Genomic DNA, 25,161 nt, shown 5'->3' on the forward strand with positions numbered 1-25,161 from the left:
ATTAATTTTAAATGTATCGTATCTTATTTAAAATGTGTTTAGAATGTGATTTTCTTGATTCTTGGCAGGGGGTTGGACTGGATGGCCCATGTGGTCTCTTCCAACTCTGATTCTATGATGTAGCAGAAGCTGAAAGAAACAAGTACATTAGTTTGATAGCTGCCTCTGCTTGTAGAGAGGGGAGATCAGTTGTATTTTTATGGCTAATATTATTATTATTAGAAAAAAGGAGACAGAGTCTGCTAGTTTTAGCTTGTAGAAGTGGGGAAGAAATAATGGGATGCGTGTTACTTTTGTGTTTCTGTCTTTTCTTATTTTTTGTTTTTGTTTTTTGTTGGATTTGAGTTGAAAAGCTTTTGAAAAGCTAATAAAATTAATATTAGAAAAAAGGTAAGGGTAAAGGTTTAGTCATGCCCGACTCTAGGGGTTGGTGCTCATCTCCATTTCTAAATCAAAGAGCCAGCGTTGTCTGTAGACATCTCCAAGGTCATGTGGCTGGCATGACTGCATGGAGCCCCGTTACTTTCCCACTGAAGCGGTATCTATTGATCTACTCACGTTTGTATGTTTTCGAACTGCTAAGTTGGCGGAAGCTGGGGCTGATGGTCAGCAATTTCTGCTCCACGACTACAGAAATTTGAAGCAGCAGCTGGATGGCCATCTATTAGGATTGCTTCGATTGGACACTACGGCTCTTGTCGTCTCTTCTAAATCCAAATTTTCCCCCTGTTTTTTCTATTTTTATTCAATTTAACACAAACAGTAAATGGAGGGGAAATAAACAGTCACCTGAATCATCTGAAGATCAAAACGAAGTAGTTTATTTAAACAAATCTGTACCAAAAAATGATCACGTCACACATGACAATACATAATTCTGTCAACCTAAACAAGTAAGTGGAGGAACAAATGTCTTTCTGTTTGTACTAATGTAAGAAATAAAGGGTAGTCTAGTTGCTCAAAAAAGGCATACTCTCTATTACTTCTAATACTTTTTACATAGTTCATTAGTTTTTCTATTAAGGCCATGTTCCACAATTAGTTTTTCGATTAATCTACTGACAATCCCACTGCACTCTTCCAGTTTATAGTAATTACATCTAAGATGACAAATTCATGAAAACGATCAAAGGTTTGAGATAATGCTGAGTCATTGCTTTGATTCAGCGTAAAACTGCTAAGTCAATATTCTGAGTTGTGGCTTTACTCTTATCTTTAGATATTTCCTTCCATAAACACATGGAGATAAAATCCTATCCCTCTGTCTCCAGTATCTGCTATTTCACTCTTTAAACCAGTGATTTTCAACCTGTGGGTCCCCAGGTGTTTTGGCCTACAACTTCCAGTAATCCTAGACAGTTTAGGAAATTTAGGAAGAGTGATTAAGATGGAGGAATGGGAATACATGTGGAATTATAAACTAAAACAAACTTATTCATTGGACTTAAAAGAAAATCGGTATAAGATGATGCATAGATGGTATATCACCCCACAAAAATTAGGAAATTACTATAGAGAACTTCAAAATAAATGTTGGAAATGCGAAAATCATGAAGGCATCTTTTACCACATGTGGTGGACGTGTGACAAGCCCAAAAAATATTGGATAGAAATTCATAAAATAACTCAGAAAATATTGAATACCAAGATACAGTTGAAACCAGAATACTTCCTCCTGGGAATAATAGATATAAAGATGGATCCAAACAAAGAAACTCTCCTAAATTACTTGGCCACAGTGGCAAGAATAGTATATGCCAAGAAATGGAGACAAAAAGAGATTCCATCAATGGAAGAATGGTTACTGAGAATAATGGAAATTATGGATATAGACCTCTTAACGCAATTGTTAACTCAACATCAAGGAAAACCTATGAAAATGACGGATTGTTGCCTTTTAAGAATTTTTTGAGGAAAGAGAATAAAAAGATCTATATATATTTGAACCTAGCTAAGAAGATCACTAGCTAATATAGTTCATAGTAGAGATGGAAGCATAAATAAACATAGAAAATTCAAGGACATCGTCAGCATCGGTGAAGATTGGAAGCTCATAAAATCTCCTGGTTTTTTTTCCTTTTTCCTTTTTTTTTACTACTCTATCTCTATATTCCTACTATTCTAAATTCTATTTGTTCCCCCACTTTTAATGTAAAAAGAAAAACAGTTTACCTACTGTTGGGATTTCTGGGAGTTGAAGGCCAAAACATCTGGGGACCCACCCACTGCAATACTATTATTTTCAATGCACAGACATAATATACCATGTATTTAACATTCTAAAATTTCTTGATGCTTGCAGAACTTAGAGCAATGGGTTCAAATTACAGGAGAGGAGATACCACCCAAACATTAGGAAGAACTTCCTGACTGTACGAGCTGTTCAGCAGTGGAACTCTCTGCCTCAAGGTGTGGTGGAAATGCCTTCCTTGGAAGCTTTCAAACAGAGGCTGGATGGCCATCTGTTGGGGGTGCTTTGTGCTTTTCCTGCAGGGCAGGGGGTTGGACTGGATGGGCCCATGTAGTCCAACTCTATTAGTTAATTTGCCCAGCTGACCATAACTTTATATTTTTATCAGAACTTTTAATATTAAAATTTGAATATTTTTCAGAGAGCTATTACTTAAACTTCAAGAAGTGGCTTTCTCTGAGACATCTTACACTAAATGTAGAGCCTAGATGCAACTAAATATAGATTTTTGTGTGTGTGTCAGAAGCGACTTGAGAAACTGCAAGTCTCTTCTGGTGTGAGAGAAGTGGCCGGCTGCAAGGACGTTGCCCAGGGAAGACCTGGATGTTTTTATGTTTTTACCATCCTTGTGGGAGGCTTCTCTCATGTCCCCAAATGGAGCTAAAGCTGATAGAGAGAGCTCATCCACGCTCTCCCAGATTCAAACTGGCAACCTTAAGGTCAGCAACCCAACCTTCAGGTTAGCAGTCCTGCCGGCACAAGGGCTTAATCCATTGCGCCATTGCGGGCTCCTAAAGATTGCAAATGTAAAAGATTCAATGTGTAATGTAACCAACTATTTTTTTGGTATTACTGTGCATGTAGCAAAAGGTAACTGGAGTACATGTTTACTGACTGCCAGAAAACCTCTTTTTTTATTTCCATATATTTTCCAAAATGATTTCCCCCACACTTTCAATCACCTTGTTTTGCTTCAAAAGTTGCCTTTTTACAGCAGTTCCAAAGTTGCAACTCAAGAAATGTTAGTACAGTATTGTCAAAAGTCTCTAAACACTATCAAATATAATAATTATGCTTCCGAGAGTCTGGGTCTCCGTAGGTCACGTAGCCCTGGTCATTGACTGGCCAGCTGCGGTCAGGAGAGTAAATGCTGGGGTAGACTGGGAGCCTGCGAGAAACACGGTGGAACAGAGGATGACCGCCATCGTACTCCATTTCTGGAAAGTATAGTTTATCGAGAAGATGCCCTGGCCAGAAGCTATTGGGGTCCGTCAGAGGATTCAGGAAGTTAAACATTTTCATCAGCTCCCTGTTAAAACAACAACAAAATGGTTTTGTCAGGAATGACATACTATAAAACAAACTAAAGCTCAACATGAGAGCTGATATAGAGACTCAAGACAGCTAGTACGTCATGATTTCAGTACTGATTATACTTATTTGGAGACTCGAGTTTCAATCCTTGCTTAACTATGGGCGCATCTACATACCCTGTTTCCCCTAAAATAAGACATCCCCGGAAAATAAGACCTAGTAGAGGTTTTGCTGAATTGCTAAATATAAGGCCTCCCCTGAAAGTAAGACCTAGCAAAGTTTTTGTTTGGAAGCATGCCCGCCAAACAAAACACCAGAACATGCAGGATCGATTAATGTACGTACCATAGAGTGTTGTACATGGAAATAATGGTAGTAACAAGAAATTCTGGATAGGATTCACAGTTTGTCTGGTTATGCTGGTTTGTGATGACAACTACTGTACAGTATATAATAAATGTTCGTTTTTTTGTTCAATAATAAATGTGAATTCTTCTTCATGGAAAACTAAGACATCCCCTGAAAATAAGACCTAGCGCATCTTTGGGAGCAAAAATTAATATAAGACACTGTCTTATTTTCGGGGAAACACGGTAGTAGTCATAATGTAGTTTGACACCACTTTAAGTGCCATGACTCACTGCTATGGAAGAATGGGAGTTGTAGTTTGGAGAGGCACTGGCACTCTTTGGCAAAGAAGACTCAGGATCTTGTCAAACTAAAACTCCCAGGATTCTATAGTATTGATATTAAATGCTACAGTTTTTGAAGATTATGTAAAACATTGAGATAGCAAGTTAGAATGAAGACACTGTCTTAAGAGGTCAGCAGGATTACAATAACATTTTCATTGTTTCTCTTTGAGGTGGAAAGTCCATTTTAACTTTTTAATTTTGCTTGTTATTTTTAGTGGGGAGGGTAGGGGAAGCTGGTTTTAACTGATGTAAAATTATTGTCTTTACACAATTGTATAACAACACTTATATCACTAAAATAATAATAATAAATGTATAGATAAAAATTAACTACAGGTCCATCTGCATAGTAGATATAATGCAATTTGGCACCAGTTTAACTGCCATTGCTCATTGGCAAAGAAGGTCAAAGACCTTGTCAAACTAAAACTCCCAGGATTCCATAGTACTGAGCAATGGCAGTTAAAAGTGGTGTCACACTGCATTAATTCTATAGCGTAGAAATACCCACTGAGTGTCCCTGACAACCAAGAAGTAGCAATCAAAAAGTTTATGCCCTCCCTATGCTAATTTAGTCATGTGTTTCCCTATACAATTAACATATTTTCTGCATTCATTAATTACATGATAGACATACTTCTATCTTTATAAAACGCTCACGCATCAACCCATGTATCTTGTACTGCAAGAGTTTGTCTTCCGCAAAACTTTGAATATTTGAAAGCTTTAGTATACTCAGGAATTAAAATTTTGTCTCTTTTCTAGGAAGTCTATACTGTTTTGTACATTCTCTTATTTTGATTTATGGGATTTTTTTCTAGCACCTTGTTTAATCTATACAAAAGGAAAAGCTTTCTATCCTTCACATAGGAGGCATTGCTTTTAACAAGGGATTCATGCCATTCTTATAATAGACAAACTTCCTAGCTCTAAAAGGGGGCATCATTTATAATAAAGGTGGCTGATAACTTTATTTGGACACAATGATTTTAGCATTGTGAAACAGGGCTCACATTCTCATCTATTTCATTCCCTGCTCCAACACAACAGCCGGAGGAAAAAAAGCGAAAGCTTTTGCTTCAAGTTATCTGTAATTTAAGATATAATCCATGTCATAAAACACATGTGTCAAACTCAAGGCTGTGAGCTGAATCTAGCTCGCCATGTCATTTTATATGACCCTCCAGATGCTGAACTACACCTTCTGTATTCTTCATCAATAGACATTAGACTAAAGCTGATGAGGGTTGTGATACAGTAACATCTAGAAGGCTGCAGTTTATTCAGTTTAGTCAAGATAGTGGGGTTTGAATTTAGATACAATTTAGATATCATGTCTAACTTTAAAATGCCCTTTAACCTTTTCCCAACCCCCAGACACAAGTATTGTTGAGTTGCAATTCCCATTATCCCCAGTCTGCATGGCAGATAATCAAAAGTGATGGGGGTTGTTGTTCAACAACATCTGAGCATCCAAACTGGGGAAAAACTAGACAGCACTGAACACTATGAAAAAAATTAGTTGGTCCCCTGTATCCATGAATTGTCCGTGGATTCAACAGCCCTTTGAAGGCAACCATAAGGCTGATGTGGCCCCTCAATGAAAATGAGTTTGACATCTCTGCCCTAAATTATGACTCGTCAACTACATTTCGAATTAGCCTTGTTTCCACACATAACAGTTAAAATTAACTACAGTTTATCTGGGTTTGGATGACAAAATAAGCTTAAAATGACTGAAGAAAAAGAAGAAAAAGCTTCCAAACTATCTCAGTGGTTGTGTTGAAAGTGTGGGGAGCATGAAAACCCAATGATTGCTCTTATTATGTTGAACTGTGGTTTACCTTCAAAAATAAGGCCCCCAAATGTTTATGCTCACAACCTAAAAAATTAAAACATGGCTATGGGAAAAACATTGCACAAAAGGTGGAAAGAGATAAAATAATTGTGGGTGGGGAGAGAGTTAAATAATACAACCATTAACCAAGGAAGGGGAAGAGTGTACAGCAAACAAATATATAAAAAACAAGAGGAAATGAGAATTTTTAATTATTCTTCAAAAGAAGACACATCAAGTATAAAGGAATCATATAGAAAAGTTTTAAAACTCAATTTTTAAATAAATAGTTTACTTAACTTAGCAAATAGCCACCCATTTATTACTTTAAGTATTAATGAAAGAATGCTGCATGATACCTTTCTATGTATTCTTCTTCAACCATTTCTGGTGTCTCTAGTATGTTTTCATAGATGGTTCTATGTTTCCAGAAATTCACTGGAGGAAGAATTCTTTTTGAGCGGTTTCTGGAAAAGCAATACATATTCAACTCAGAAAAAGTCAAGAAGGAAATAAGAAACTGGTGTCCAACTCTAGGATAGAGTTGGAGCGAGGGACCAATGAGACCACAATTCCTGCCAAAGGCATTCTTCTATCTAATGAAGTATTCCTTCACTTCCCAGCTTTCTAGTACTGCAATAACTAGTTAAAATTCCAGCAGAGCGTTTAGAGACATAGTTTACGTATCCAAATTAAAGGGACAGGCAAAGTTACTAAGGGAATTTGAACACTGCAAATGTAATAGTTCTAGTTGTGAATAATTTCACAGCCCAACAACAACAAAAAAGATCTGCTTTTGGTTTTTAGGCCTGTTCTTGGGGTTATTTGGGAAACTGATTCAGAAAATTGCATTGGATAGACAACATTGGCTCTAGTTTCTTAGATATGGTTGTCATGATTTTATCTGGGTGAGTGGGTGGTGATGATTATGTTATGCATCTCAAAAACTAGAACTGAAAGTGGAAAACTGGTGCCATTTTTGGAATCAGCAGGTCCAATACATCCAGAAACAGGGCTAACATTTGAGCCGCCAAAATGTGTGTTGGCCAGGACAATGTCATCCAGATCACCTGTAACAGTGTTTCCCAAACTTTGATTTTCCAAATGTCTTGGACTTCAGCACCCAGAATTTAATCCCAAGTGTAGAGACTTGAGACAGTAACATATATTTATGCATCTATATTAGAGTAATACGTTTCTTAGAATATAAAATGCATGCCTGCTTTTGAGAGGTTTAGAGAGCTCTTTCTTCATCATGCACCAAGTTACAAAAAGTAAGCGGAGAAACAAAAAAGATTTCTTAAAACTATGGGATCTGCATGGTGACAGCAGATGTAATGGAGGGAAGAAGGGGTCTGCAAATACTGAAATGAGGCAGGCACTAGATTTTAGAAAAGTTTGTTCCTCCATTTTAAAAAATCTGAAATGCCACTTAATGCTCAGACCCCCCCCCCCCCCCCCAATCCTGAACTGAACCTCACTGATTCCTTTTGTGGTGAAAAACAGAGAAATTTAGCAATCTTTATACTACCAGATGGGATAACTAGTTGCTAGATTGGGTAAAGGAAGTGAGTAGAAGGTGAACTGGATAATTTTACTTGTCCCTAGTACATCTGACATACCTCATTAATTTCCTAAATTCTGCATATGACAACCAGCGGTATTTCAGATTCTTCTCCTCTTTGAGGTCTTCCTTTTCATCCGTCAGCTTAGGCTTTCTGTGGGAGAATGAAAAAGAAAAGATTTCAGAAAAACAAGAGAATAAAAAACTTAACATGGACTTTCCAAATCCTTGTTACACTGCATCGAAATGAGGTAACATTTTAAAAATTCAAATATTGCTGAGAAAATATACATGTTTATGCCTGTAAATGCTTTAAGATTGGATACCATGAAGAATACTATATCTTGGTATTAGAACATGTGAGCAGCCACAGCCCATAAAGGCAATGCATAGAAGTATATGCGAACATAGTGGAGCTAAACCTAAGAACATCTCAATGTTTACTTTCTTTCCTATCAGCAGCAGAGAGATGCCTCTTGACACATGATGGTTATAGCCATCCCTAATTTGTTACTAGCATCTTGTACTACAAGAAAGCAATTTTTTGTAAATTTTGCTCTGTCCTAACTGGTATGCAAGTTGTTGCTATGGTTAAAAATAATTATAAGATCTTTTCATTTAAAAATACTAGAAGGGTCACTCAAAGAGACATAAAATGCTTTGCCCAACATTACAGAGTAAGTTCATAGCTGCAGTAAAACCATGTCCCCAGTTTCCCAGTGCTTCATCCTACCTACTAAACTATGTAAATTCTTAAATTAATACTAAAAATAATGTTCTCCAAAATGGAATGAAACACTAAAAAATATGTAATATCTAAATCTTGGATCTATTTTGACAGAAAATTAATAATAAAATAAATAATAAAATTATTTATATCCCTCCACTATCTCCATGGGGGGACTTGGGGCGGCTCACAGAACAGCACACAACAGTGCCACAAAACACATAAAATAAAGGCAGAATACATTAACAGTGCAATAAAACAATATCACAGAACATAAAAGAACACTTATAAAAGGTAAAAATTATTTCCTGTTGAAAATACTATAAGCTTTAAGCACACTTGACTGTTTACTTAACCAGCTGAAAAAGAATAAATATAACAGCAAAATAATTCATCTAGTCTTCAGTATGTCTGGTCACAACCACTAACATTAGGCACAGTGATGCTTATACAGTCTGAGAAACTGCGAGGATTTCTGTGTCAATCACACTGGGAGAACTATAAGGGAATCATCCTGAAAAAAATCACTTATTTATTCAATGTATTTGATTTATTGTTATTCTGCCTTTGTTCCGGCGTGGGACCCAAGGCCTCTTACAGCTAAGCTAAAACAAGATAAAGAAAAAACGAATGATAAAAAATTTACAGCACCATTAAAACAGTGATTGTATTAAAATGCTATTAAAATTCTGAAGTGTAATATCATTTAGAAACACAGTAATGAAGTTAAAAATCTATCACTTCTCATAAAGACTCCTTGCAACCAATCAATCATTAAATTCTTGTTTGAATGAAAAGGTCTTTGCTGGTCAAAGAAAGAGTAGCCTCTTATAGAAAGGGATCAGCCACTGAAAAGGTTCCTGAAATACCAAATAGGCCTGTGAGGAAGGGGGAACAGAGAAAAAGAAGATTGAACCAACCCCCTTTTAATTGGAGAAGTGCTTCGTGATTCTTCATCTGATGATGATGATTCAGGAAGAAAAGAAGCAGAATAGTAACCCCCAGGTTGCCTCATCTTCCGGAACTGGTTTTCTTCTCTTAGGATTCTATCTCCTGGGTACAAGAGACCTAATTGTACAGAAAAAAATGTATAGATAAAAAAAAGTCAGAGATAATGGTACCCAAGTATGGCAATATTTCTACGAGTCCACTCTGTGCTATCCAATTTATCCTAGATTATCTGTTGATTTGGTTCTCCTTGAGTTCATTGAGCGATGGAAACCTAGATTCTAAGAGGTTAAAATAGCCACTGGGTTCTACTGGTACTGCCATTATAGATTCATTTAACAAAATGTTTAATTTGAATTAAGTGGGTATGAATCTTTGTATCTCACTCAATATCCCATCTTATTGGGGATTTATCTGGCATTCCTCTTATTTTATAGCCTATGAATTCCATTATCATGAGGACCAAAAAACTCATTATCTCTGTTAATGTTATATTTCCAATCAAAGCAAAGATTACTGGGATTCTGAACAACTTATGGAACTCTTATGCAAAATGAGTCACAGCAATATATACAGCCCTTTTCTGAATTATACAGTATAGTTCTACATATCTTTACTCAGAAGTCAGTCCCACAAATTCAATGAAATTTGCTCTGTAACAATTAAGATTAGGGATCTTGTTTCACATTATAATCCTGTTAATGCATCAGTTAAAGTGGAATTGATATTAGGCACAAGCCTCTTCTGCTGGTGAAAATCCCCTTCTGACCTCAGAATCCTATTCACCAGGGTGATCTCAGAGAACTGCTAACTGTGGGATCTACTTGTAGAATTGGTATGCTGTTCAAGAAGGGATGTCAGAAAAGTCAATAAAAGGGGCAGAGCATAGAGGAGACACAACCAAGTCCATGGACACAACATCAGCGCAAAGCAGAGTCAGAGCAAGTCATCCTAGATAGCTTCTGAATTCAGCACAACTACAGCTGGGGGCTTGTCCCACCACATAGAGCACTATGATTCTATCTTAACTGCCATGGCTCTGACTTATTATGACATCCTGGGATTTGCAGTTGAGGGAAGAATACAGAGAAGTTTCAGCCAGGGAACTCTATTGTCTTCGAGCAAATTACAAACTCCAGGATTCCACAAAGTAAGGTGGAACCATAGTGACATAACTGAAAGGGCCCCTGGTCCAATCAACTGCACTCTTTCATATAACGAGCCTACTCCATAAAACCTACAAATACATATTTGCATTTTGATTTGTATCCATCTTGTGCACATGCAGAGTCCAAATGGCTTGGATTTATGGCATTTTCCCTCTCCCTCCATATCCCCTGGTTTTACTATACCTTTCTTCAGCGCTTTTTCAGAAATTGGAATTCTTAATTTCCTACAACGCTTGACACACTGAGTCCAGACCAGATGGCAAGCCAGGCGGTGTTTGTCCACCAGCTCCCCCACTTCGCCTTCCATAGTACTTGGCAAGCAGTGTCCGTCCACTGCCCGGTCCCCGGTTTTCACCATTCGGCATTGTTCTGCAAAGTCTAGGGGGTCGATTTTCCTCTGTGACAAAAAGACAATTAAATTTTGGTTGTAAGAATAGCTATGGAAGACCAAACCAAAAAATCATGTAGTTAAGCATCCTCTCTATACAGAAGACACTAATACCCAGAAGGTGCTAGTTCAGGCATGGGCAAACTTCGGCCCTCCCAAATTTTGGCCCTTCGACCAATAGGCTGTTAGGAAGTGTAGAAGTTGAAGTCCAAAACACCTGAAGGACCAAAGTTTGCCCATGCCTGTGCTAGTTCCATCCCCCAAAACCGCTGTCCTATCAAGATTTCCTGCAGAGGCCTAGTTCATGTACTCTCATATTCTGTAGTGCAAGATCTCTGTCACTTTATCCTGTAGGATGAAATCAGCTGCTTGTTGCTGAAGGTCTGTCATCAGACAAGATAAACGTATACAAAGAAGTACAAGCAACCAAGCTGCATTGTCCACAGAGTTCAGACATAACAACTGCCATCTTACAAAGTTGTTGTAAGATAATCTGGTTAGTTACATGATGAAATACTCTCTGTAAAGAAATTTAGCTGTTCGTCTCATCGCCTGCTTTAAAGTAGGGACTAAAAACATGCTATTTCGATGGATATGAATTATTTATTTTCTTCAGGTGGGTTTGTTTTTCTCTTCCACTGCGTTTATTGCTTGTGATTATAATTAACATTGCTGCCTAGGCAGCTAACAGTCATAACCTAATAAATACAATTATTAAAAAACAATTATGCCATGGATATAAGTTAAAATACAGTTAAGATATAATAAATGCAATTAAAATTACATTTAAAACTCCCAATCCCACTCACGATCTCCCCAGCAGTGTGCCCCTCATACTTTCCCAAATGTGTAAACTGCCCTGAGTCCCCTCAAGGAGAGAGGGCAGTCTATAAATAAAGTTTTATTATATAGATATATATATGTGTGTGTGTGTGTTTGATGAAAAAGAAATGTTTTAACTTGCTTGTTAAGGGCAAACAAGGCTAAGGCTATCCTGATATGTTTTGGGAGGGCATTCCAAAGTCTGGGATCAGCCACTGAAAAGCAATTGCTATCAGGTAACCCTCAAGATGAAGATAAGAACTATGTTCCACAGTACCTTTAGCATCCGTCTCATTTCCTTGTATCTCTTCCCAACCACTTCCATTTGACTATAGGTGAGGTGCATGCGGTCTGGCTCAGTGTTGATAGGAGGAACTTCCAAATAGTCCATTTGACGCAATAAAAATTTGCTCTTGCTCTGAGCACAGGAACATACTTTGGAGACACAGGGCCCTCTGGTATCTTTATTAAGAGGTTGCCAGGGTTAGAAAGAGAGGGAACGTACATCAGGTTATAAATACATTTTAAAAAATTTCCCGAGAAAACAGCCCCCCTCCAAAAAAACTTCAAAGACACCCTGAAGTTTTCCACACCAAATCATACTGTCTCTTTCTCTTTGTTTATGGAAGAACCCGAGGAGATATTAGAACATAACATAAAAAGGCATAAGTCCCGATGGATCATGCACGTTACTTATGAGATGCCCACAATGAGGATGTGAGTGAAATACCACATGTTCCCCAGCAACTGAATACAGAAATAAAATTCCCTAGAAGCTGCCAGCTAATGGACATGGGCTAAAAGAGCTGTTGTTCCAAAAAATAACTTTTTCAAAATGAGCTACCATACCGTTTGTCAAGGTACCAAAAGGTATACCCATGTTACTACAGAAAGATTTGAGCTATCTTTTCCACAACTAACTGGTCCACTGTTCATTTTGTGTTTACCTGGTTTTGTCTCTTTAGTTCTTTTCCACTGGTCTCTTAAGCTCTCCATCCATATTCTCTGACACTCTGCCAGTTCATCGCCGGAGACACAATTCCCTTTCTGTAAAGAGGTGAGGTAGATGGCTATATCTTCCAGGTCCCTTTGACTGATAGGCACGTTGGTCTGGAAAAGAGCAGAGAGCAAGAGTAGCTTCATTTCCAAGAATTTCTCATCTGGGGGCCCCATTAGTCAGGGTGTACTGACCAATTGCCCTGATCTAGCTATACCCATATACATACAGTCAAGAGAATGTATAAACATATGTATTATAAGAGAAATCACACAGTCCCATGATCATTTCGTTACAAGCATAAATCTGCCTTACACATTTCTCACTAGCGGTATGTGAAGAGGTAATTTTATCTGCACAAGTCCTGTGAGGTACAAAAGATTGAAAAATAATTGGCCCAAGGTCACATGGGTACCAAAAGAAAAATCTTTGACTTCCTAGGACTGAAGTTGAACACACTATTCAATGCAAGTCCAAGTATTTTGAAACAGACACCTATTTGAAGTTTTGGAGAAACTTTTGTTCTGCTGAAGAACAGCAGAACAAAAGTGTGTGCGTGTGTATATATATATACAGTATATATAGAGAGTGGGGGAGAGATAAAGGTATGTATGTAGTGGGCAGAAGCAGAATTGCTTTCTTATGATTCTACACTTCCCACTTTTGACTCTTCCTCAAAAAAAAAAATCTGCAAAGATACTGAGTTATCAGCTCTATATGGAAATCTGGTATGGTTACAACACTACAAGCTGGATCCAAATGAAGTTATGCTTACATAAAGATCTGCTGAGATGAATGGCTACCTTAAACTTTACTGATTACAACAGATATACACTAAGTGTGTTAGTTCTGCTTGCCTTTGTCTGGATGATGATTTTTCTGCCCATGAAGTGAAATGATGTTAAACACTTGTTCAACAGAGGGAGGTGTAATTTAAAGACGTATTGCTCTAACAGTCCAATTTCCCCGTTTCAGCACTAACAGAAAACCCCATGTTTTTCTACCCACCGCTTGGATTATTTTGATGATATCAGCTCTCTTGAACTTCATTGTGTTGGACCTGTCAGCTTTGTTGAAGATGTCCACGAGCTTCTGTTTCTGCTTGTGTAGAAGGTTCTGCAGTGTCTTGAGGGCCTCAGGATAGGGCATTGTGATAAGAGGAATGGCTTTCTTTTTTGGTCTCTTTGGCATCAGGTGCTGAAAGGCAGCAAAATGTTTTTAAAAGACCAAAGTTACATTTATTTAGTTATCTTTATAATGTTGTACATTTCCTCTAATGAGCTCAAGCTGGCATGCCTGGGTATCATTATTCTTCCCATTTTAAGTTCAAAACCACTTTGGAAAGGTTGAGTAAGGGACTGGTCAAAAGTCATCCAGTGAGTTTTATGGTACATTGGGGAACTATAAAACTCCTCAGTCCCAATACAACACTATAATAACAAGGGCTTCCTCAATGAATTACACTGATTCATATGTGAACTGTTGTGAGTCTTTTGAGCTGACATGTGAGATCTACCCCTCTCCACATGTGGGCCTCCAGGTTTTCATGGGCTGCATAACTAAGGACGAGGGATTATGGAAGCTGCAATCCAGCAATATCTGATGATCATCGTGGTAAGACATAAACAAATAAAAATAACATTGTCAACTACATTCCAGTGACAGAGAAGGCCTGTTACTGTGATTCCTGGAATTATACTTTTTCATCCAGCTTTGTGATTTTCTGAGCTAACAATGGGTATGTATGCTTTGTATTTGCATCAACTGACCAACAATCAAAGGAGGAGGAGAAAGAAGTGAGAAAAAAACAATGAGACAGGAAGGACAGAAAGAAAAATGAGGAAACTGTTGGAAATAGCAACCTTCCAAGGCTTCACTGATTTTTTTGTCAATGTACAGGGTTTTTGAAAAGGAACTCCCTATTTCACCATTAATTAAATGGTGAAATAAGGAGTTCTTTTTCAAACATCCTGTATATATTTGCTAACCTGCATTGCATGTTGATTTGCCAGTTTAACTGTACCTCTTTAGTGTGGGAGGAGCTATAGACATGTACTGAGCGTGTTCAGACTCAGGACTCCATTTTGTTATCAATTGCTATTTGGACTTCAGTAAAGAAGTATATGTTCTTGGACTTCGATTGAATCAGTATGCTTTAGACCTCAGTGGAGGTGGATGCATGTATGCTTTAGAGACTTCAGTAGAGAAGTATGACTTTGGACTTCAGTGAGTACAATTATATTTAAATACTATGGATTATTGATTAAGAATGATAACCTGTGTTCACAACACAGAGAACTACATCATATCTATGACTGAACTTTAATAAGAAATGTGTCTGTATGGTGAATTAATACAAGATGTTTATGGGTAAACAAGATATGTCATTTTTCTTTGAGCGCATATTTTAAGCTAAGAGGTTTCAAGGGGGTGTATATGTTCTGGGCAAGGTCATGCTTTATTGACTAGTGGTTTCCAAAAGATGGTCTCCATGTGTTCTTGGCAATTCACATTTGCCAAACGGATATAACATCATTTTTCCTTTTCAATAAGGTTATGGTTTCCAAAAGGTTATGTGCCCAGATGGTGGGTGCAGTTATTTCCAAAAGAAATAGCAGCAGGACTTCAGGAGAGAAGAATACAGAGAAAGAAGGCATCCACATTCCTAATGTTCTCACAAGGCAGCCAGTCTAATCAATATTATTTCATGGTTACAAGAAGGTGGGGGGGGGGGGGGGTTTGGTTTTTTTTGCCAGTGGGGCATTTTACATAGTGCTTTAATGCTCAATACAGAATACAGGGAGGTGGGAAATTCCTATTATACTCAATATCAGAACACAGATAGCACCGAGATCCCCCTATCTGCAGTTATCCTTCTCATCTGTAAAATGAGATGCTCACAAGAGATCTTCGCTGATTTCATGTGAGGGGGAGCAGTCTCGGCTATACTCCTTGTAGGCTAGACCTATAACCTTTCTGGGCAAGAACCTTTCTGGGCAAGAACAGTTTTAAGAGCTGGAGGTTCCTTTCCAGCTACATAGCCACATTGCCTCTCTGTTACACTGACCTCAATACTTTTCACAGCTTCTAATGCAGGTTCCATTTTAACCTCCTTTGGTTCTTTGTCCTCTTTTATTCTGCCTAAGACACTCGCTTCCAGCTCAGTTCCAGGTTGCTTGGCATTCAGCCATTCCTCTAGATTCACACAACAGTTCAGAAGATCCCATAGTTGTTTCCTCTTCTCAATCCAAGCATCCAGTTTTTGTATGTCATCTTCTTCCGAAGAGATATCGTCCTCTAGAGGGAATTCCAAGGTTTGAGCTTTCCCCGTCAGGTCGAAGGGCATGTGGGGCTGAAGTGTGGGCTTGAAAGGAGCTTTTCCTCTCATTGGTGGGGCAATGAAAATGCGGCGTCTGGATCTGGGTGGGCCAAACCGACTTTTTTTCACTTTAAAGAAAAAATGTGGATAGGCTTCTCTGAGTTTGAATTGTTTAAAGCAGTGGCCTAATATCTTATCTGGGTTGGGAAGGGGGGATTCCTTGCACAGATCATTTGTATCCATGATGCTGCTTTCCCTGAAAACAAAACAAAACCAATGTGGGTTTGAAATAAATTGTTAAGCAAAATGTCTCCCCTTTAAAGCAATCTTTTAAAGCTAAATTCAGTTCTACTCAAAGTTTGTGTGCATGTGTGTCTGGTTAACAAACCAGTGTTGCACACGAATCATTACCCGTCAGTTCCTAGTAAGTTTCCAGGAAATAAAGAAGTAGTCATAGCTAGCCAATGGGCACAAATATAGTGCTGGTCGCTGACACATTGGGGAAAAAAATAGTTCATTTTCTCTTACATCAAGTAACTTGAATGTAACTTTCCTATGTTCCCAAGTGTATGGTGAAATTAATGAATGAATACATGGACTTATGAAATATGGAATAGTTTATGAAAATGACTTTTAAATTTCCCCTTTACTAATGTTGTTTAAATGTGTTTTATAGGATGGTGTTGCACTCCAGGCCAGGAAACACCTCTGAAATTATTTATTTATTTATTTATAGTATTTATATTCCGCCCTTCTCACCCCGAAGGGGACTCAGGGCGGATCATATTACACATATAAGGCAAACATTCAATGCCTTAACATAGAACAAAGACAAAGACAAACACGGGGCTCCGAGCTGGCCTCGAACTCATGACCTCTTGGTCAGAGTGATTTGTTGCACTGGCTGCAGCTGGTTGCTCAACAGCCTGCGCCACAGCCCGGGCCCACCACACTTCAGTCCAATTAACCACCACACTTCAGTCCAAGTTAAATCATTATAACCCTTTTGGATTTTGACCACCTAATTATTTTGGGAGACTATAATGGAGTAATGGACACAAAATTAGATATAAGTAAGGTATTTAAAAATAAGAAAAACAAAAAAGCAAGATTAATCCCGCAGAATTTTAGGAATTTGAAAGAAGAATTTGATTTGAAGGATATTTGGCATATTAAAAATCCAGAAATTAGAGACTATACCTTTTTTTCACACAGATATAAAACATGGTCGAGAATAGATATGGTATGGCTCTCAAACACATTATGTACGAAAGTAGATGAAATTACTATTCTACCGATGGATAAATCTGACCATAATCCAATAATTATGAGAATAAATTATTTTTAAAAAAATCCGGAAATGGAGATTGGACAATAATTTAATCAAGAAAGAGGAAGATATAATTAAAGACAAGAAACTGACGAGGGAATTTTTTGATTTGAACTCTACTTCAGAAATCAAAGATCAAACAATTTGGGACACACATAAGGCGGTAATAAAGGGTCATTTCATACAACGAAAAGCTGAGAAACATAAACTGAAATTTCAAAAATTAAATGAGATCAATAAAGAAATAAACACAACAGAGAAAGAATTAAAGAGAGACCCACAGAAATCAAATTTAATAATCAAATTAAAAAACTTGCGAAATAGAAAAAGAGATTTAGACGGCAAATCAATTAAATTTCATAAAACAATATAATTTTGAGAATGCAAACAAGCCCGGAGCATGGTTAGCATGAAAAATAAGAAAGAAAAAACAACAACAACAGATAGTAAAAATAAAAAAGGAAAATAAATTTTAGTAATGGACAAAGACATCTTGCAGGAGTTTGGAGAATTATACAATCAAGAAAAGACTAATTTGGATGAAATTGGGGAATATTTAGGGATACAAAATCTTCAAAAAATTACTGATCTTCAGAGAGAACAATTAAATAAAGAGATAACAGAAGAGGAAATTAGGAAAGCCATGAAAACTATGAAACCAAATAAAGCCCCTGGACCAGATGGGTTCCCAATTTTCTTTTATAGAGTGTTGGAGGAAGAACTATTACCGTGGTTAAAGAAAATAATGAATGATGCCATGAAGGAAAGAATAATACCAGATTCTTGGACCCAGGCGGATATAATAACAATTCCAAAAGAAAAGGGAGATGAGACTGATGTACGCAATTATAGACCCATCTCTCTTTTAAATGTGGATTATAAAATATTTACTACCATATTAGCAAACAGATTTAATTTTTTTCTGAATAGTTGGATTGGGAAGGAACAAAATGGATTTTTACCGAATAGAAATATAAAGGACAATGTCAGATGTGTAGTCGATGTTATTGAGTATTATGAACATTACCATCAGAAAGAAGCAGCTCTGCTGGCCCTGGACGCTGAAAAGGCATTCGACAATTTAAATTGGAACTTTTTAAAATTATTAGGCAAAGAATTAGATTTGGGATATTATTTTTGAATGCCTTAGAGGCAATTTATGATAAACAATATGCCAGAGTTACGATAAATGGGCAACAAACAAAAGAATTTAAAATCGGGAAGGGAGCAAGGCAAGGTTGTCCCCTCTCCCCCCCTAATCTTTATTTTTGCCATAGAAATATTAATAAGAAATATTAGACAGGACAACCAATTAAAAGGAATAAAATTAAGAAATCAAGAATTTAAAATCCGAGCATTTGCTGACGATTTAATATGTATAATTGAAGAACCTAGAAATCAAATTTTAAATTGGATTCAGAAAATTGAAACATTCGGCAGATTAGCAGGTTTTTATATCAATTAAGATAAAACAAAAATTATCTCAAAAAAATATGATTAAGAAAAATCAGGAAAGATTACAAGAAATGACATGAATTAAGGTTGTACCAAAACTTAAATACTTAGTAATCTGGATCACGGCAAAAAATGCCCAATTATTAGAAAATAATTACTCTGTTAAATGGAAAGATATAAGGAATTATTTACAACATTGGCAATTTTTAAATATCTCACTTCTGGGCTAGATTGCAATTATTAAGATGAACGTTTTACCTAACTACTTTACTTATTTCAAAACTTACCGATTATTAGGAACAATAATATTTTTAAGGATTAGAATAAAGTATTATCTAAATTCATCTGGAGAAATAAAAAATATACCATTAAATATACCATTATGACAAATGCAACAAAAAGAGGTGGTTTTGGTCTTCCAAACTGGCAATTATATTTTGAAGCAAGTGCACTACAGTGGATAAAAGATTGGGCAACACTTGAAAATGAAAGCATATTAACTCTTGAGGGGTTGGAGTTATGTCAAGGCTGGCATGCATATATTGGCTATGAAAAAAAGGAAAATTGAGAAAATTTTGGAAATCATTTTATTAGATCAGCCTTAATCAAAGTTTGGGAAAAATATAAGTTGAGCTTCTATAATAACAAGACCCCACTCTGGATTTCATCACTGGAGGCTAATCAAAGGAATATATTAGGATGGTTAAAATGGCCAAAATATAAAGATGTTTTGATTAAAAGGAAAGATAAGTACAAACTAAAAACACAAGAAGAGATAAAGTTGAATTTCCCTGCTATTTCCTGGTTTCAATATGCACAAATAAAGAAACAGTTTAATAAGGATAATATAATAGGTTTTAGCAACTCTGACAATGTTTGGGACAAAATAATACTAAATAATAAGAAAACAATTTCTAAGATTTACACTATTTTGTTAGAATGGTCGACAGAAACGTAAGAAATTAAGAATTGTATGGTGAAATGGGCCAGGAATGTTGGCCGCCCAATTAAATTAGTGGAATGGGAAGAAATTTGGAATAAGAAGTTGAAATATACATATGCTTCCGACTTAAAAGAAAATTGGCTTAAACTATTCCACAGATGGTATATGACGCCAAAAAAATTAGGCCAGGTGTATAAAAACTATGATAGAAAATGTTGGAAATGTAAAACTCAGGAAGGCTCATTCTACCATCTATGGTGGACTTGTGAAAAGACTAAAAAAATTGGAAAATGATCCACCAAGAAACACAAATTATCTTACAAAAGAAATTTTTATTAAAACCTGAATATTATTTATCAGGAATTACAGATACTGAGACTAAATTTGACACAAATGATGAAATTTTATTTACATATTGTGCTACAGCCGCCAGGATGACATTTGCGAAAGCATGGAAATTAGAGGAAACTCCGAAGAAAGACACTTGGATGTACAAATTAGAAGAGATGCATAGTATGGACAAACTTACGTTCCTTCTGAAGGATAAGAGAGGAAAATATGTAAGAAGGACAAATTGGAGCAAAATGGAAGAATACCTTAAGAAATGTAGAGATACAGATTAAGAGTTTGAGAACTAGAAAAATGTTTAATACAGTGAACCTATGTGTATAGGTAAAGAATGGAAGATTACTTCCCTGTATTGGTGATGTTTCCCTGAAATTTATTCTGTTTCATTCCCTTCCCCTTTCCCTGTTCCCCCCCCCACTCATCCCTAAAACTTTCCCTTTCCCCTCCCTCCATTTCCCCGCACCTACCCCCGTTTTTAAAACCTGCACTGTATTTGAAAAATACCAATAAAAATTATTTTTAAAAAAATCAGTAAAGCAGTTTATTAAAGTTTATATAAAAAGACCTTCACTAACAGCTGGTGACACAGACTGATAATTTTTAGGACTTGAAATCTCATGTTGGCTCACAGGCCCAGAGCTCCCATGATCCACTTCCCAATTTACATCGGTATCAGCCACAACCATGGGGTGCTGCACTAAAACAGATAGTTATTATTGCTTTTATAACTATTTGTTTTTTTTACTATTTAAATTATTTTATTTAAATTGTATTAAATTGTATTACTTTTTTATTACTGTACAAGGTATTGAATATTTGCCTTTTTATGTCTGTGAGCCACCCTGAGTCCCCACGGAGAGATGGGGCAGGATATAAATAAAGTTTTTTTGTTGTTGAAATGCAGTGGTCTAAAGGATACCTTATAAAACCAATTTAAATTGATTTTATAATAATAATAATATTAATAATATTGTCTGCCTCTGCTGACTCCTCTGTGAGATATATAAATTAATACTATTAGACATATTTTCCCCATCTTCTCTGTTCCAGCCCCTTCCTCTTTCATCCTTTCCCTAAAATGATGCAAGATTAGCACAGGAGCCTAAGTAATTTTTTAAAGAATAAAATTCCTGTTTTAAAGTTTTTTGTCTATTTCTTCAAGCCTTTGCTGTTTTTGTCCCTTCACCCAGATTTCCATAAAAATCGTTTAATAAAAAAGTCTGGATCTGCTATCCCAGTTCATTCAACAGATTTTCACAAAGTTTCAATCTTATCTCCTAAGCTCCAAAAGCAAAACCTTAATGTAGAATTTCTGTGATTAACGTTCTTTTTCCACCCATTTGCAAAGAGGAATAAGCTTACCTCAAATCAGGGCTTGAACAATGCACAACTCTGCAAATAATAAAAATAAGAGTAAATATATATTAATACATATATTCATTTCGGAAGTTTGGAAACTGAAAGCAAAATAAGAGAATTTTTGCAATGATAGGTTGCATTTTAGTTATGTTCAACTGCTAAAAGCCACCTTGAGTGCTCAACTGGGAAAAAGGAAAGATATAAATAAATGTAATAGTAACAATAACAATTCCCAGAAGTTTCAGCCAAGATGACAAATGCTAAAGAAATTCTCCAAAAATCTGGAAGTTTTAAGGTTAAGAATCACTACTGCAGATAATAAGGATTTGAGGGATCTTCCTGGGGTCTTCTGGAACATGGCCATACAGCCCAGAAAACTCACAGCAACCCAGTGATTCCAGCCATGAAAGCCTTCAACAACAAACCTACAGAACTTATCTTGTTTGTAACTTGGGGACTGCCTGTACTTTATCTTAATCTGAGAAAAAGGAACAGATAGGATTTATAGCAGAGCAGCATAAAACTTGAAACATTCCTGTCAAAGTCCTTATACAATTGTGGTTTTAAAATAATTTTGAAAGGGCTGAAATGATCACTCATTATACTGATGAAGAAGTTTTATTCTTATTTAAGACATATGTATGTACGTATCTATCTCTCATGTCAGCTTCAGCTTCCTATGTATGACAGGAGAGAAACCTTCCACAGGATGGTAAAACATCAAACATCCGGGCGTCCCCTAGGTAACGTCCTTGCAGACAGCCAATTCTCTTATACCAGAAGCAACTTGAAGTTGTGTTGTCAAAGGCTTTCATGGCTGGAATCACTGGGTTGCTGTGAGTTTTCCGGGCTGTATGGCCATGTTCCAGAGCATTCTCTCCTGACATTTCGCCAACATCTATGGCAGGCATCCTTAGAGGTTGGGAGGATGCCTGCCACATATGTGGGCGAAACGTCAGGAGAATGCTATGTAACATGGCCATACAGCCCGGAAAACTCACAACAACCAACCTGAAGTTTCTCAAGTAAAAAAAAAAATCTACCAGGGCCCTGAAGGCAAGGTATAGCATCTAAAAACAATTAATCAGGAAGTACATATAAAAACATGCTTTTAGTGAACTCCATGGCTTTGATAGAACTTTTCTCTTTGGACTATGTACTCTCATTGCCTTTAGGCCAGAGAGATCTGTTAACTGCACCTGATTTGAGTGTATCCTATTGCTATTTCACCAGGAGGGCAATCTATACATAGCTGAACGAATGCCATTTGGAACATCTTAAACTGCCATGGCTCAATGCTCTGGAGTCCTGGGAGCTGTAGTATTACAAGGTTTTTAGCCTTCTCTGCCAAAGTGCAGGTGCCTCACAAGCAACCCCCACAATGCCATAGCATTGACTTACTGTAGTTAAAAGTGTCTAGTTCAGGTCTGGGCAAACTTTGTCCCTCCAGGTGTTTTGGACTACAACTCCCACAATTCCTAACAGCCTACCGGCTGTTAGGAATTGTGGGAGTTGTAATCCAAAACACCTGGAGGGACAAGTCAGTTATAACCTACAATTTGAGTAGACAAGTCCGTTATAACCTGGTCCATAGCTACACTGAAACTTGCCCTGCTTACTTTTTAGTTTGATTCCCGTTCAGATTTATCTTCCCTACCTGTTGTATCTATTTGATATATGTCCTATTTGTAATAGACACTCCCTAAATCAGTTTTGATTGTCGCCCAGATGTTATCCTATATTGGACCTTTCATGCCTGGATTATTGTTTAACATTTTAACTATGTCGATTTTAATTATGACTTGTTTAAATTGTTTTTAAATTGTGTTGTCTGATGTCTAAATTGTTATTTTATGATTTTATGGGATTATATTGGGCTTGTTCCCCGTTTGAGCCGCCCCGAGTCCCCTTTAATATTATTATTATTATTATTAATACAGTAGAGTCTCACTTATCCAACACTCGCTTATCCAACATTCTGGATTATCCAACGCATTTTTGTAGTCAATGTTTTCAATACTTTGTGATATTTTGGTGCTAAATTCGTAAATACAGTAATTACAACATAACATTACTGAGTATTGAACTACTTTTTCTGCCAAATTTGTTGTATAACCTGATGTTTTGGTGCTTAATTTGTATAATCATAACCTGATTTGATGTTTAATAGGCTTTTCCTTAATGCCTCCTTATTATCCAAGATATTTGCTTATCCAAGCTTCTGCCGGCCCGTTTATGTTGGATAAGTGAGACTCTACTGTAATTATAATTATAGTGTGAATGCAGTCCAGGTGTTGAAATGTGCATCTACATTGTGGAATTAATGCAGTTTGACTCTATTTTCGCTGCCATGGCTGAATGCTATGAGATCCCGGGAGTTGAAGGCTAAAGACTTTGTAAAACTACAGCTCTCCTGATTTCATACCATTGGGTGTATCTACTGTATAATTTGGCACTGCTTTAACCACCATGGCTGATTGTTATGCAATCCTGGGAGCTGTAGTTTCCCAATGTTTATAGTCTTTTCTGCCAAAGAGTGCTGCTGACTCGCCAAACTACATATCCCAGCATCCCATAGCATTGAAGGGTGTAATTCACTAAGGGCCCAGGACTCCTTGTCAGAGACACTGCAAAAGTATAATTCCCAAGCATTGAGCCATAGCGGTGCTAAGCCGCATCAACTCTACAGCAGGGCTGCTCTGGCCTGCGGCCCTGATCCACGCCAAGGGGAGCAGACCTACACGCTGTTGGGCCTCTTTTCCCTTTGAGTCGTCGAGAGGGAGCCGGGCTGGGCTTGGGAGACCCGGCTCCCTCCCTGGTAAGAACGCCGCTTCCTGGCGATGTCGGCGGAGCTGCTCAGCATGGCGCAGGCCTCTCCGTCCTCCTCCCAGGCAGAAGAAAGGCCCCCAGGCCTCCGTGAGAGCACAAGTGACATTTGCGCGGGCGCCAAGGCAACAGGCACGCTCACTCGCACCTCATTGGCTCAGGTCTTTTGTAGAGAGGGGAGGAGCAAGAGGTTGCCTTAGGGTTGCTAGGGAGCTAGGAGCCTGAAAGAGCTCTTCTTGGGGTGCATCTACATTGGAGGGTTAATGCAATTTTTACTGCCATGGCTCCATGCTGTGGAATCCTGGGAGTTGCAGTTTCACAAGGCCTTAAGCCTTCTCTGCTGGTACACTACCAAACCACATTGAGTCATGGCAAATAAAGTGGCACCAGACCATCATGTCAGACTACACAGAGAAGCCATTGAAATCCACAATTTATTTACAGTAGAGTCTCACTTATCCAATGTTCTGGATTATCCAACGCATTTTGTAGTCAATGTTTTATTTATTTATTTTATTTATTACAATATTCATATCCCGCCCTTCTCATCCAACAGGGGACTCAGGGCGGCTTACAATAAAACGCATATATAAAAATTGTACAATCTATATATATAAAAGAGTGATGGCATCAGGGCAGCGGACAAAACAACAAAACTACAGGCCCCCCAACCTCGAAATTTCACAACACAACCCATCATCCACTGCTCTAGGTTGATACAACAAAAATAAAAGAAAAATAAAGCCCTAATTAGAGGGAGAGGAATAATTGTTTTTATCCAATTGCTGCCAGTTACAAGGCTAAGTTCCGCCCACTTGGTCTCCTAGCAACCTACTCAGCCCAGGGGACAGGCACAAGAGTTTGGAGAGACCCCTAAGGGCCATCCAGCCCAACCCTTTCTACTATGCAGCAGGACACAATCCAACCAT

At 37.5% G+C, this 25,161-nt stretch overlaps 1 protein-coding gene across 2 annotated transcripts; it reads right to left on the minus strand.

Annotated features, from left to right (window-relative positions):
• Positions 1-799: 799 nt before the first annotated feature.
• efcab12 (EF-hand calcium binding domain 12) lies at positions 800-24,356 on the minus strand. 2 transcript variants are annotated; one of them, XM_008116997.3, is made up of 11 exons: positions 24,148-24,356; positions 21,410-21,439; positions 15,720-16,227; positions 13,661-13,849; positions 12,603-12,765; positions 11,933-12,117; positions 10,629-10,842; positions 9,249-9,396; positions 7,660-7,755; positions 6,397-6,504; positions 800-3,500 (listed from the first exon to the last, which is right to left on the minus strand). In XM_008116997.3, the coding sequence occupies exons 1-11, from the start codon at positions 24,339-24,341 to the stop codon at positions 3,248-3,250; spliced, it is 2,088 nt and encodes a 695-aa protein (XP_008115204.2). In that variant the 5' UTR covers positions 24,342-24,356; the 3' UTR covers positions 800-3,247. The 2 variants fall into 2 exon arrangements, with proteins under 2 accessions (XP_008115204.2, XP_062825840.1); XM_062969770.1 differs by having other exon boundaries at positions 24,144-24,284.
• Between the last annotated feature and the right edge of the window lie 805 nt (positions 24,357-25,161).

Source organism: Anolis carolinensis, chromosome 2, assembly GCF_035594765.1.
Source record: "Anolis carolinensis isolate JA03-04 chromosome 2, rAnoCar3.1.pri, whole genome shotgun sequence".
Classification (NCBI taxonomy): Eukaryota; Metazoa; Chordata; class Lepidosauria; order Squamata; family Dactyloidae; genus Anolis; species Anolis carolinensis.